The 14,281-nt window shown below is 49.6% G+C and overlaps 1 protein-coding gene across 1 annotated transcript in view; it reads left to right on the top strand.

The window, feature by feature from the left end:
• The window catches only part of spef2 (sperm flagellar 2), a 386,645-nt gene that overhangs the window by 46,200 nt on the left and 326,164 nt on the right, over positions 1-14,281 (top strand). Inside the window, exons 5-6 of the mRNA XM_078213897.1 lie at positions 1,111-1,251; positions 8,714-8,793. Of these exons, the coding sequence (XP_078070023.1) occupies positions 1,111-1,251; positions 8,714-8,793 (221 nt within the window). The remainder of the gene's footprint in view (positions 1-1,110; positions 1,252-8,713; positions 8,794-14,281) is intronic.

The raw sequence follows: 14,281 nt of genomic DNA, 5'->3' as shown, positions 1-14,281 counted from the left end.
CACAAGGATGTTGCCGGGACTTGAGAAGCTGAGTTACAGAGAGAGATTGAATAGGTTAGGACTTTATTCCCTGGAGCGTAGAAGAATGGGAGGAGATTTGAGAGAGGTGTATAAGATTTTGATGGGTATAGATAGAGTGAATGCAAGCAGGCTTTTTCCGCTGAGGCTAGGGGAGAAAAAAACCAGAGGGCATGGGTTAAGGGTGAAAGGAGAAAAGTTTAAAGGGAATATTAGAGGGGGGCTTCTTCACGCAGAGAGTGGTGGGAGTGTGGAATGAGCTGCCGGATAAAGTGGTAAATGCGGGGTCACTTTTAACATTTAAGAAAAACTTGGACGGGTTCATGGATGAGAGGGGTGTGGAGGGATATGGTCCAAGTGCAGGTCAGTGGGACTGGGCAAAAAATGGTTTGGCACAGACAAGAAGGGCCAAAAGGCCTGTTTCTGAGCTGTAATTTTCTATGGTTCTATGGTTCTATGGAGAAAGTGAGACTGGGATAGAGATAGAGAGAGAGACTGGGACAGAGAGAGAGAGACTGGGACAGAGATGAGAGACTGGGACAGAGGGAGAGAGACTGGGATAGAGAGAGAGAGACTGGGATAGAGAGAGAGACTGGGACAGAGAGAGAGAGACTGGGACAGAGGGAGAGAGACTGGGACAGAGGGAGAGAGATTGGGACAGAGGGAGAGAGACTGGGACAGAGGGAGAGAGACTGGGATAGAGAGAGAGAGAGAGAGAGACTGGGACAGAGAGAGAGACTGGGACAGAGGGAGAGAGAGAGACTGGGACAGAGGGAGAGAGAGAGACTGGGACAGAGGGAGAGAGAGAGACTGGGACAGAGGGAGAGAGAGAGACTGGGATAGAGAGAGAGAGTGAGTCTGAGACAGAGGGAGGGAGTGAGTCTGAGACAGAGGGAGGGAGCGGGACTGGGACAGAGGGAGGGAGCGGGACTGGGACAGAGGGAGGGAGCGGGACTGGGACAGAGGGAGGGAGCGGGACTGGGACAGAGGGAGGGAGCGGGACTGGGACAGAGGGAGGGAGCGGGACTGGGACAGAGGGAGGGAGCGATGCTTTGTGCCAGTGTAACACTCGTGTCTTTTTACTCATTTCAGCTCCGAGTAGCAAAGAGGAGAAATGAAGAGCTGATGGTGAGGATTCAGGCAAAGTTGATCCATATCACCAAACCGACGCCAACAAGTGTGGCTACAAGCATGAAGAAACGTAAAGAGGAGTTGAAGAAGAAGGAAGCTGCGGTAGGGAGTGTTTGCGGGTGGTGACAGTGAGCAGTTCCCTGTAGTGAGCTGTAGTTCGCCCAGGAACAGACTGACTACTGTGCCATGGCGTGGGAGATTGGCATGAGGGAGGGGGCAGAGGCAGGAGGTTTTACCTGCTCATACTGAAGGTGATGGGAATAAATGTTGCCCCAGATACTGGGGAAAATCACAGATTGGTTACAGCGTGGGAGGAGGTAATTCTTCCCATTGTAACTATGCTGTCTCTCTGAAGGAGCAGTTCACCCAATGCTATTTCCCTGTCTTTTTCCCATAACCACGCACATTCCTCCTTTCTGACAATGATTCAATTCTCTTTTGCAAGCCTCGATTGGACTTGCTCCAGCACACTCTCAGGCAATCTTACACTCAGTCATAGAATCCCTACAGTGCAGAAAGAGGCCATTTGGCCCATCGAGCCTGCACCAACAACAATCCCACCCAGGCCCTATCCCTGTAACTCCACGTATTTACGCTGCTAATCCCACTGACACGAGGGGACAATTTAGCATGGCCAATCAACCTAACCTGCACATCTTTGGACTGTGGGGTGAAACCGGAGCACCCGGAGGAAACTCACGCAGATACGGGGAGAATGTGCAAACTCCACACAGACAGTGACCCGAGCCGGGAATTGAACCCGGGTCCCTGGAGCTGTGAAGCAGCAGATTAATTTCTCCTCATGTCTCCATTGCTGCTTTCACAAACCCCTTAAATCTGTCTCCTCTGGTTCTCCATCCTCCCACCAATGGGAACAGTTTCTCTCTCCTTACTCTGTCCAGTCACCTCATGATTTTGAACATCTCCATCAAATCTCCTCTCAAACTCTCCAAGGAAAACATTCCCAATTTCTCCAATCTACCTTCATAACTGAAGTTCCTCATCCCCGGAACCATTCTCCTGAATCTTTTTCCCGCTCTCTCTCTAATGCTCCACATCCTTCCTAAAGAGTGGATCCCGGAACTGGACAGTCCTCCAGCTGAGGCTGAATCTGCTTTCTCGGGGTTAACAATCCCCTTGCTCTTGTCCACTCTGCCCCGATTAATAACGCCCAGAATACTGTCCGCTTTAGTAACTGCTCTCTCCACCTTTATTCATTCATTTACAGGATGTGGGTGTCACTGACAAGGCCAGTATTTGTTATTCCCCTTCACCTGACCTTGCAAGGTCATTTCAGAGGGCAATTAAGAGTCAACCACGTTGCCACAGTGGGTCTGGGGTCATATGAAGGCCAGACTGAGTAAGGACGATAGGTTTCTTTCCCTAAGAAAGAGGGCCAGTGGGCTGACGAATGGCAGATGGAGTTTAATTTAGACAAATGCGAGGTGATGCATTTTGGTAGATTGAACCAGGGCAGGAGTTACTCAGTTAATGGTAGGGCATTGGGGAGAGTTACAGAACAAAGAGATCTAGGGGTAGATGTTCATAGCTCCTTGAAAGTGGAGCCACAGGTGGACAGAGTGGTGAAGAAGGCATTCAGCATGCTTAGTTTCATCGGTCAGAACATTGAATACAGGAGTTGGGACGTCTTGTTGAAGTTGTACAAGACATTGGTAAGGCCACACTTGGAATACTGTGCAATTCTGGTCACCCTATTATAGAAAGGATATTATTAAACTAGAAAGAGTGCAGGAAAGATTTACTAGGATGCCACCGGGACTTGATGGATTGAGTTATAAGGAGAGGCTGAATAGACTGGGACTTTTTTCTCTGGAGCGTAGGAGGCTGAGGGGTGATCTTCGAGAGGTCTATAAAATAATGAGGGGCACAGATCAGCTAGATAGTCAATATCTTTTCCCAAAGGTAGGGGGCTCTAAAATTAGAGGGCATAGGTTTAAGGTGAGAGGGGAGAGATACAACAGTGTCCAGAGGGGCAATTTTTTCACACAGAGGGTGGTGAGTGTCTGGAACAAGCTGCCAGAGGTAGTAGTAGAGGTGGGTACAATTTTATCTTTTAAAAAGCATTTAGACAGTTACATGGGTACGATGGGTATAGAGGGATATGGGCCAAATGCGGGCAATTGGGATTAGCTTAGGGGTTTTAAAAAAAAAGGCGGCATGGACAAGTTGTGCCGAAGGGCCTGTTTCCATGCTGTAAACCTCTTTGACTTGAAAGGGGGAAGTAATTAGTGGCTACACCAGCATTTATTGCCCAACCCTAGTTTACATTGAGAAGGTGACGGTGAGCTGCCTTCTTGAACAGCTGCAGTCCCCGAGGTGTAGGTACACCCACAGTGCTGTTAGGGAGGGAGTTCCAGTATTTTGACCAAGTGACAGCGAAGGAACGGTGATATATTTCCAAGTCAGGATGGTGAGTGGCTTGGAGGGGAACTTGCAGGAGGTGATGTTCCCATGTATCTGCTGCCCTTGTCCTTCTAGATGGAAGTGGTCGTGGGTTTGGAAGGTGCTGTCTAAGGATCTTTGGTGAATTGCTGCAGTGCATCTTGTAGATGGTACACACTGCTGCTACTGAGTATCGGTGGTGGAGGGATTGAATGTTTGTAGATGTGGTGCCAATCAAGCGGCTGCTTTGTCCTGGATGGTGTCGAGCTTCTTGAATATTGTTGGAGCTGCACCCATCCATGCAAAGGGGGAGTATTCCACCACACTCCTGACTTGCGCCTTGTAGATGGTGGACAGGCTTTGGGGAGTCAGGACGTGAGTTACTGCCGCAGGATTCCCAGCCTCCAACCTGCTCTGGTAGCCACAGTATTTATGTGGCGAGTTCGGTTCAGTTTCTGGTCAATAGTAACCCCCATGATGTTGACAGTGGGGGATTCAGTGATGGTTACACCATTGAATGTCAAGGGGCGGTGGTTAGAATGTCTCTTTTGGTGATGGTCATTGCCTGGTATTTGTGTGGCGTGAATGTTACTTGCCACTTGTCAGCCCAAGCCTGGATATTGTCCAGATCTTGTTGCATTTGAGCCTGGACTGCTTCAGTATCTGAGGAGTTGCGAATGGTGCTGAACATTGTGCAATCATCGGTGAACATCCCCACTTCTGACCTTATGACGGAGGGAAGGTCATTGATGAAGCAGCTGAAGATTGTTGGGCCTCGGACACTCCCCTGAGGGACCCCTGCAGTGATGTCCTGGAGCTGAGATGACTGACCCTCCACAACCACAACCATCTTCCTATGTACCAGGTATGACTCCAACCAGCGGAGTTTCCCCTGATTCCCATTGACCGCAGTTTTGCAAGGGTTTCTTGATCCAACACTCTGTCTCATGCTGCCTCAGAATAATATAGTGCAGAAGAGGCCCTTTGACCCATTGTACTGACACACAAGAAACACCTGAATCCCACCGAATCCCATGTACCAGCACTTGGCCCACAGCCAAAGAGAAAGTTTGAGCAAGTCCAAAGGGAGCAATTCAGCTGGAGCCCGGGGTGGAATATCGGAAGTGGGAGCTGAAGAAAGCAATTAAAAGGGGGAATGAAAATGGACTTGCAGGCAGGATTAGGGAGAATCCTAAAATATATTATAAATATGTGAAGGAGGTAAACCAGGTAAAGAATAGGGCCCATTAGGGATGGGATTTACGACCATTTAGAAAGATGCGGATTGATCCGGGATAGTCAGCACGGATTCGTGAAGGGCAAGTCGTGCCTCACAAATTTGAATGAATTTTTTGAGGAGGTAACTAAGTGTGTTGATGAAGGTAGGGCAGTTGATGTCATATACATGGATTTTAGTAAGGCGTTTGATAAGGTCCCCCATGATCGGCTTATGATGAAAGTAAGGAGGTGTGGGATGGAGGGAAAGTTGGCCGATTGGATAGGTAACTGGCTGTCTGATCGAAGACAGAGGGTGGTGGTGGATGGAAAATTTTCGGACTGGAGGCAGGTTGCTGGCGGAGTGCCGCAGGGATCAGTGCTTGGTCCTCTGCTCTTTGTGATTTTTATTAATGACTTAGAGGAGGGGGCTGAAGGGTGGATCAGTAAATTTGCTGATGACACCAAGATTGGTGGAGTAGTGGATGAGGTGGAGGGCTGTTGTAGGCTGCAAAGAGACATAGATAGGATGCAAAGCTGGGCTGAAAAATGGCAAATGGAGTTTAACCCTGATAAATGTGAGGTGATTCATTTTGGTTGGACTAATTTAAATGTGGATTACAGTGTCAAAGGTCGGGTTCTGAAGACTGTGGAGGAACAGAGAGATCTTGGGGTCCATATCCACAGATCTCTAAAGGTTGCCACTCAAGTGGATAGAGCTGTGAAGAAGGCCTATAGTGTGTTAGCTTTTATTAACAGGGGGTTGGAGTTTAAGAGCCATGGGGTTATGCTGCAACTGTACAGGACCTTGGTGAGACCACATTTGGAATATTGTGTGCAGTTCTGGTCACCTCACTATAAGAAGGATGTGGAAGCGCTGGAAAGAGTGCAGAGGAGATTTACCAGGATGCTGCCTGGTTTGGAGGGTAGGTCTTATGAGGAAAGGTTGAGGGAGCTAGGGCTGTTCTCTCTGGAGCAGAGGAGGCTGAGGGAAGACTTAATAGAGGTTTATAAAATGATGAAGGGGATAGATAGAGTGAACGTTCAAAGACTATTTCCTCGGGTGGATGGAGCTATTACAAGGGGGCATAACTATAGGGTTCGTGGTGGGAGATATAGGAAGGATATCAGAGGTAGGTTCTTTAAGCAGAGAGTGGTTGGGGTGTGGAATGGACTGCCTGCAGTGATAGTGGAGTCAAACACTTTAGGAACATTTAAGCGGTTATTGGATAGGCACATGGAGCGCTCCAGGATGATAGGGAGTGGGATAGCTTGATCTTGGTTTCAGATAAAGCTCGGCACAACATCGTGGGCCGAAGGGCCTGTACTGTGCTGTACTGTTCTATGTTCTAAATGAGTGATCCTTTATTTTTAAACAGTGCCGCACAGTTCTAGATTCTCTGACAAGAAGAAACATCCTTTACACATCCATCCTGTCAGAGTTGTAAAGGTTTCAGTCAAGTCGCCTCTCACTTTTCCATACTCTGGTGGATACAAACCTAACCTCCAACCTTTCCTCATAAGGCAACCTGCCCATTCCTGGTATGAGTCTAGTAAACCTTCTCTGAACTGTTTCCAATGCATTTACATCTTTCCTTATTCAAGAAGACCAATTCTATACACAATGATGTGCTCTCAGCAATGCCCTGTACCACTGAAGCATAACCTTCCCAACTTCTGTAATCAATTCCCTTCACAATAAACAATAACATTTTACTAACTTTCCAAAGAGAACTGAGGGACTGCTGTGTGCTCTGTCTCACGGAGACACGGCTCACTCCTGCTTCACCGGACAGTGCCCTACAAACAGAGGGCTTCTCAATCTATCGACTGGACCGTACAGCGGCCTCAGACAAGGTCAGGGGAGGTGGGGTCTTCTTCCTAATCAACACCTCGTGGCGCCGAGACGTAGCAACACTGGTGAGTTTCTGCTCCCCGGACCTAGAATACCTGACACTAAAATGTCGCCCCTCTACCTTCCGCGGGAGTTCACCTCCGTTATCCTGATGGCAGTTTACATCCCACCCCATGCAGACGTGAAGATCGCGCTGGATGAAATATACACCACTACGAATAGCCTTGAGACGAAACATCCCGAGGCCTTGTTCATCATGGCCGGGGACTTCAATCAGGCCAAACTCTAGAGCGTCCAACCAAGTTACCACCAACACGTCTCCTGTTCCACCAGAGGCCCAAACATCCTAGACCACTGCTACGCAAATATCAAACATGCCTACCGCTCTATCGCCCGCCCACACTTTGGTAAATCAGACCACAAGTCTGTGCTCCTGCTCCCGGCTTACAAGCAAAAACTGAAGCGTGGATCCAGGTAGTCAGGGAGGCTGGAATTGATTCGTGCCATGACTAACCTTTCGAAGCACTTCATAATGATGGATGTCAGAGTCACCAGACGATAGTCATTAAGGCACGCTGCTTGGTTTTTCTCAGGTACCGGGATGATGGTCGTCTTCTTGAAGCAGATAGGGACCTCAGATTGTTGTAAAGAGAGGTTGAAGATGTCTGTGAATACCCCCGCCAGCTGATCCGCGCAGGATCTCTCCCTCAATGTCAACAAAACGAAGGAGATTGTCATCGACTTCAGGAAGCGTAAAGGAGAACATGCCCCTGTCTACATCAATGGGGACAAAGTAAAAAGGGTCGAGAGGTTCAGGTTTCTAGGTGTCCAGATCACCAACAACCTGTCCTGGTCCCCCCATGCCGACACTATAGTTAAGAAAGCCCCACCAACGCCTCTACTTTCTCAGAAGACTAAGGAAATTTGGCATGTCTGCTACGACTCTCACCAACTTTTACAGATGCACCATAGAAAGCATTCTTTCTGGTTGTATCACAGCTTGGTCTGGCTCCTGCTCTGACTCAAGAACAGCTTCTTCCCTGCTGCTGTCAGACTTTTGAATGGATTTACCTTGGATTAAGTTGACCTTTCTCTTTGACTGTAACACTACATTCTTTACTTTCTCATTTCCTTCTCTATGAACGGTATGTTTTGTCTGTATAGTGCGCAAGAAACAATACTTTTCACTGTATTCTAATACATGTGACAATAATAAATCAAATCACATGAAATCAACTTGGTGCCTGGAACCCTGGCACTGCCCAAGGGGCACACTGGCACTGCCCACCAGGCAGTGCCAAGAGGGTGAGGACCCGCTGCCACTGTGCAATGGGATCGGTGGGGGAGGGAGGGAGGAAGACCATGGGGATGTTAGTTCGGGGCTGGCCAGTGATCCGGGGTGTGGAAGGGTGGAGGTGAGATGTTTGGGAATAAATGTGAGGCTAGCGATTGGAGGCTGGTGATGGGGGTGCCAGTACGCACGCGCCAATCTCAGCGCTGACAGATCAGGACATGCGCAGTGACCCACTCGGCGCTATGCTGCCAGCCTCTCGGGTGGCAAGGGCTGTGCCCACCACTTTCCAGTGTGAATCTCTCTTCGGCACTCTGTGATGTACAGAGTGTCCGAGAATCGTTCAGGTAAGTATGCCAAAAAAGCGGGCAGGAAATTCTCCTGTTTTCTCGCCTGCTGGGCACTTAGTGTTTTTGGGAGAATCCCGGCCTATAGATTCATATCTCAAAAAGAAGAGGAGAGAGGGTGAGGTAGAACGAGGCAAAGAGATTTAGTCAGAGATTTGTATAGCTTCGAGTCTCTGTGGGTGAGTTCCCCTGGTGGAGGGATTAGGAATAGAAAGGGACGGCGAGCAGCAGCTGGACGGGTGAGTGAGGCCACTGGAGGAGGAAGGGGGAAGATATTGGAGGGTGTCGGGGCAGAGAGGGAGGGCAGAGAAAGTGTGAGGGGGGGGCGTGGGGAGGTCAGAAGGACAGAGAGCAGATAAAGCAGAGGATGGCGCAGTGACAGAGGGTGGACGATCTGGAGTGGGGGGCTCAGAGTGTGCTGGAGCCAATCAATGTGCTGATGTCTATTTCCAGATGTTCACCAAAGAGATCCACGACTTTGAAACGATATTGAAGAAACTGGAGCCAATCGGTGCTGAGAAAGATCATGAGAGGTGAGGAAACCAATCTCATCGAACGTTACAAACCCCCGAACCCCACCCCCAGCAAACCCACCCCCAGTAACCCCCGAACCCCACCCCAGAAAACCCACCCCCAGCAACCCCCGAACCCCACCCCAGAAAACCCACCCCAGCAACCTCAACCAGCAACAACCCCTCCAGCAGCAACCCCCCCCCCGCAGCAAACCCCCAACCCCCCCAAGAACAACCCCCTAACCCCACCCCAGCAACCTCAACCAGCAACAGCACCCCCAGCAGCAAACCCCCCCTACAGCAAACCCCCAACCCCGCCAACAACAACCCCCCCAGAAACCCCTGAACCCCACCCCTGCAAACCCCCCCAGCAACCTCAACCAGCAGCAAACCCCCCTAGCAAACCCCAGCAACAACCGCCACCCCAAGCAACCCCTCTAACCCCACCCCAGCAAACCACCCCCCAGCAAACCCCCGCAGTCAAACCCCCGCAGCAAAACCCCCGAACTCCACCCCAGCAAACCCCTAACCCCACCCCAGCAAACCCCACCCCCCAGCAAACTCCACCCCCCAGCAAACTCCACCCCCCAGCAACCTCAACCAGCAACTTAACGCAGACAAGTGTGAGATATTACACACTGGAAGGACAAACCAAAGTAGAACGTACAGGGTAAATGGTAGGACTCTGAAGAGTGCAGTTGAACAGGGGGATCTGGGAATACAGGTACAGAATTCCCTAAAAGTTACGTCACAGGTGGATAGGGTCATAAAGAGTGCCTTTGGTACATTGGCCTTTATAAATCGGAGTATCGAGTATAAAAGTTGGAGTGTTATGGTAAGGTTATATAAGGCATTGGTGAGGCCGAATTTGGAGTATTGTGCACAGTTTTGGTCACCTAGTTACAGGAAGGATGTAAATAAGGTTGAAAGAGTGCAGAGAAGGTTCACAAGGATGTTGCCGGGACTTGAGAAGCTGAGTTACAGAGAGAGATTACATAGAACATAGAACATAGAAAGCCACAGCACAAACAGGCCCTTCGGCCCACAAGTTGCGCCGATCACATCCCCACCTCTAGGCCTATCTATAGCCCTCAATCCCATTAAATCCCATGTACTCATCCAGAAGACTCTTAAAAGACCCCAACGAGTTTGCCTCCACCACCACCGACGTCAGCCGATTCCACTCACCCACCACCCTCTGAGTGAAAAACTTACCCCTGACATCCCCCCTGTACCTACCCCCCAGCACCTTAAACCTGTGTCCTCTCGTAGCAACCATTTCAGCCCTTGGAAATAGCCTCTGAGAGTCCACCCTATCCAGACCCCTCAACATCTTGTAAACCTCTATCAGGTCACCTCTCATCCTTCGTCTCTCCAGGGAGAAGAGACCAAGCTCCCTCAACCTATCCTCATAAGGCATGCCCCCCAATCCAGGCAACATCCTTGTAAATCTCCTCTGCACCCTTTCAATGGCTTCAACATCTTTCCTGTAATGAGGTGACCAGAACTGCGTGCAGTACTCCAAGTGGGGTCTAACCAGGGTCCTATAAAGCTGCAGCATTATCTCCCGACTCCTAAACTCAATCCCTCGATTAATGAAGGCTAGTACGCCATACGCCTTCTTGACCGCATCCTCCACCTGCGAGGCCGATTTAAGAGTCCTATGGACCCGGACCCCAAGGTCCTTCTGATCCTCTACACTGCTAAGAATGGTACCCTTCATTTTATACTGCTGCTCCATCCCATTGGATCTGCCAAAATGGATCACTACACACTTATCCGGGTTGAAGTCCATCTGCCACTTCTCCGCCCAGTCTTGCATTCTATCTATGTCTCGCTGCAACTTCTGACATCCCTCCAAACTATCCACAACACCACCTACCTTGGTGTCGTCAGCAAACTTACCAACCCATCCCTCCACTTCCTCATCCAGGTCATTTATGAAAATGACAAACAGCAAGGGTCCCAGAACAGATCCCTGGGGCACTCCACTGGTCACTGACCTCCATGCAGAGAAAGACCCCTCCACAGCCACTCTCTGCCTTCTGCAGGCAAGCCAGTTCTGGATCCACAAGGCAACAGCCCCTTGGATCCCATGCCCTCTCACTTTCTCAAGAAGTCTTGCATGGGGGACCTTATCGAACGCTTTGCTGAAGTCCATATAGACCACATCCACCGCTCTTCCTTCGTCAATGTGCTTGGTCACATTTTCAAAGAACTCAACCAGGCTCGTAAGGCACGACCTGCCCCTGACAAAGCCGTGCTGACTACTTTTGATCATACTAAACTTCTCTAGATGATCATAAATCCTGTCTCTCAGGATCCTCTCCATCAACTTACCAACCACTGAGGTTAGACTCACCGGTCGGTAATTTCCCGGGCTGTCCCTGTTCCCTTTCTTGAATATAGGGACCACATCCGCAATCCTCCAATCCTCCGGAACCTCTCCCGTCTCCATCGACGATGCAAAGATCATCGCCAAAGGCTCCGCAATCTCCTCCCTCGCCTCCCACAGTAACCTGGGGTACATCCCATCCGGTCCCGGCGACTTACCAACCTTGATGCCATTCAATAGTTCCAACACATCCTCTTTCTTTATGTCCACATGCTCGATCCTTTCTGTCCTCCGCAATCCAGCAGTACAACCACCCAGATCCCTTTCCACCGTGAATACCGAGGTAAAGTATTCATTAAGCACCTCCGCCATTTCTAACGGTTCCGCACAAACTTTTCCCCCTTCACCTTTTAAGGGTCCTATGCCTTCACATCTCATCCTTTTACTCTTGACATATTTGTAGAAAGCCTTGGGATTCTCCTTAATCTTACCCGCCAAGGTCTTCTCATGACCCCTTCTCGCTCTCCTAATTTCCTTCTTAAGCTCCTTCCTACATCGCGTATACTCCTCTAAATCCTTAACACCTCCTAGCTCTCTGAACCTTCTGTACGCCTCTCTTTTCTTATTCACCAGGTTCATCACAACCTTCGTGCACCACGGTTCCCGTACCCTACCAACACCCCCCTGTCTCATCGGAACGTTGTCATGCAGAGCTCCAGACAAACATTCCTTGAAAATCCTCCACTTTCCTTCGGTACTTTTCCCCAAGAATGCCTCCTTCCAATTTACCCGTCTAATTTCCTCCCTGATGACACTGTATTTCCCTTTACTCCAGAGAAACACTTTCCTAGCCTGCCTGACCCTATCTCTTTCCAATGCTATCGTGAAGGAGATAGAATTATGATCGCTATCCCCAAGATGCTCACCCACCGAGAGATCCTCCACCTGTCCAGGTTCATTAGCCAGCACCAGATCAAGAACAGCCTCTCCTCTAGTAGGCTTATCCACATACTGTGTCAGGTTGGGACTTTATTCCCTGGAGTGTAGAAGATTGAGGGGAGATTTGATAGAGGTGTATAAGATTTTGATGGGCATAGATAGAGTGAATGCAAGCAGGCTTTTTCCACTGAGGCTAGGGGAGAAAAAAACCAGAGGGCATGGGTTAAGGGTGAAAGGAGAAAAGTTTAAAGGGAATATTAGGGGGGGCTTCTTCACGCAGAGAGTGGTGGGAGTGTGGAATGAGCTGCCGGATAAAGTGGTAAATGCGGTGTCACTTTTAACATTTAAGAAAAACTTGGACGGGTTCATGGATGAGAGGGGTGTGGAGGGATATGGTCCAAGTGCAGGTCAGTGGGACTAGGCAAAAAATGGTTCGGCACAGACAAGAAGGGCCAAAAGGCCTGTTTCTGAGCTGTAATTTTCTATGGTTCTATGGTTAACCCCCCAGCAGCAAACCCCCCCAGCAGCAAACCCCCAACCCCTCCCAAGAACAACCCCCCCAGCAACCCCCCCCAGCAACCCCCTAACCCCACCCCAGGAACCCCCTAACCCCACCCCAGCAAACCCCCCCCCCCAGCAACCCCCTAACCCCGCCCCAGCAAAACCCACCCCCCAGCAACCTCAACCAGCAACAACATCCCCCGCAGCAAACCCCCAACAACAACTCCCCCAGCAACCTCAACCAGCAGCAAACCCCCTGAGCAAACACCCAACAACAACCTCCCCAGCAACCCCCTAACCCCAATCCAGCAAACCCCCCACCCAGCAACCTCATAGAGTCATAGAGGTGTACAGCATAGAAACAGGCCCTTCGGCCCAACTTGTCCATGCCGCCCTTTTTTTTTAAACCCCTAAGCTAACCCCAATTGCCCGCATTTGGCCCATATCCCTCTATACCCATCATACCCATGTAACTATCGAAATGCTTTTTAAAAGATAAAATTGTACCCGCCTCTACTACTACCCCTGGCAGCTTGTTCCAGACATTCACCACCCTCTGTGTGAAAAAAGTGCCCCTCTGGACACTTTTGTATCTCTCCCCTCTCACCTTAAACCTATGCCCCCTAGTTTTAGACTGCCCTACCTTTGGGAAAAGATATTGACTATCTACCTTGTCTGTGCCCCTCATTATTTTATAGACCTCTACACTCCAGAGAAAAAAGTCCCAGTCTATTCAGCCTCTCCTCATAACTCAATCCATCAAGTCCCGGGAGCATCCTAGTAAATCTTTTCTGCACTCTTTCTAGTTTAATAATATCCTTTATATAACAGGGTAACCAGAACTGCACACAGTACTCCAAGGGTGGCCTTACCAATGTCTTGTACAACTTCAACAAGATGTCCCAACTCCTGTATTCAATGTTCTGACCGATGAAACCAAGTATGCCGAATGCCTTCTTCACCACTCTGTCCACCTGTGACTCCACTTTCAAGGTCAAATGGGATGAAGGAGTACAATATAAAGGGAAAGACTCTTAGTACTGTAGAGGGTCAGAAGGACCTTGGGGTCCAGGTCCATAGGACTCTAAAATCGGCCCCGCAGGTGGAGGAGGTGGTTAAGAAGGCATATGGTGTGCTGGCCTTTATCAATCGAGGGATTGAGTTTAGGAGTCCGGGGATAATGATGCAGCTATATAAGACCCTCGTCTGACCCCACTTGGAGTACTGTGCTCAGTTCTGGTCGCCTCATTCCAGGAAGGATGTGGAAAAGATTGAAAGGGTGCAGAGGAGATTTACAAGGATGTTGCCTGGATTGAGTGGCATGCCTTATGAGGATAGGCTGAGGGAGCTCGGTCTTTTCTCCGTGGAGAGATGTAGGATGAGAGGAGACCTAATAGAGGTATATAAGATGTTGAGAGGCATAGATCGGGTGGACTCTCCGAAGCTTTTTCCCAGTGTGGAAATGGCTGCAACGAGAGGACACAGGTTTAGGGTGCTGGGGGGTAGGTACAGGGGAAATGTTAGGGGGAAGTTTTTCACACAGAGGGTGGTGGGCGAGTGGAATTGGCTGCCGTCAGTGGTGGTGGAGGCAAAGTCAATGGGGTATTTTAAGAGACTCCTGGATGAGTGCATGGGACTTAATAGGATGGAGGGTTATAGATAGGCCTAAAAGGTAGGGATATGTTCGGCACAACTTGTGGGCTCGAAGGGCCTGTTTTGTGCTGTAGTTTTTCT

Source organism: Mustelus asterias, chromosome 6 (assembly GCF_964213995.1).
Source record: "Mustelus asterias chromosome 6, sMusAst1.hap1.1, whole genome shotgun sequence".
Lineage (NCBI taxonomy): Eukaryota > Metazoa > Chordata > Chondrichthyes > Carcharhiniformes > Triakidae > Mustelus > Mustelus asterias.
Note: the sequence above shows the minus strand (reverse complement) of the source record. Positions and strands in the feature narration are given on the sequence as shown.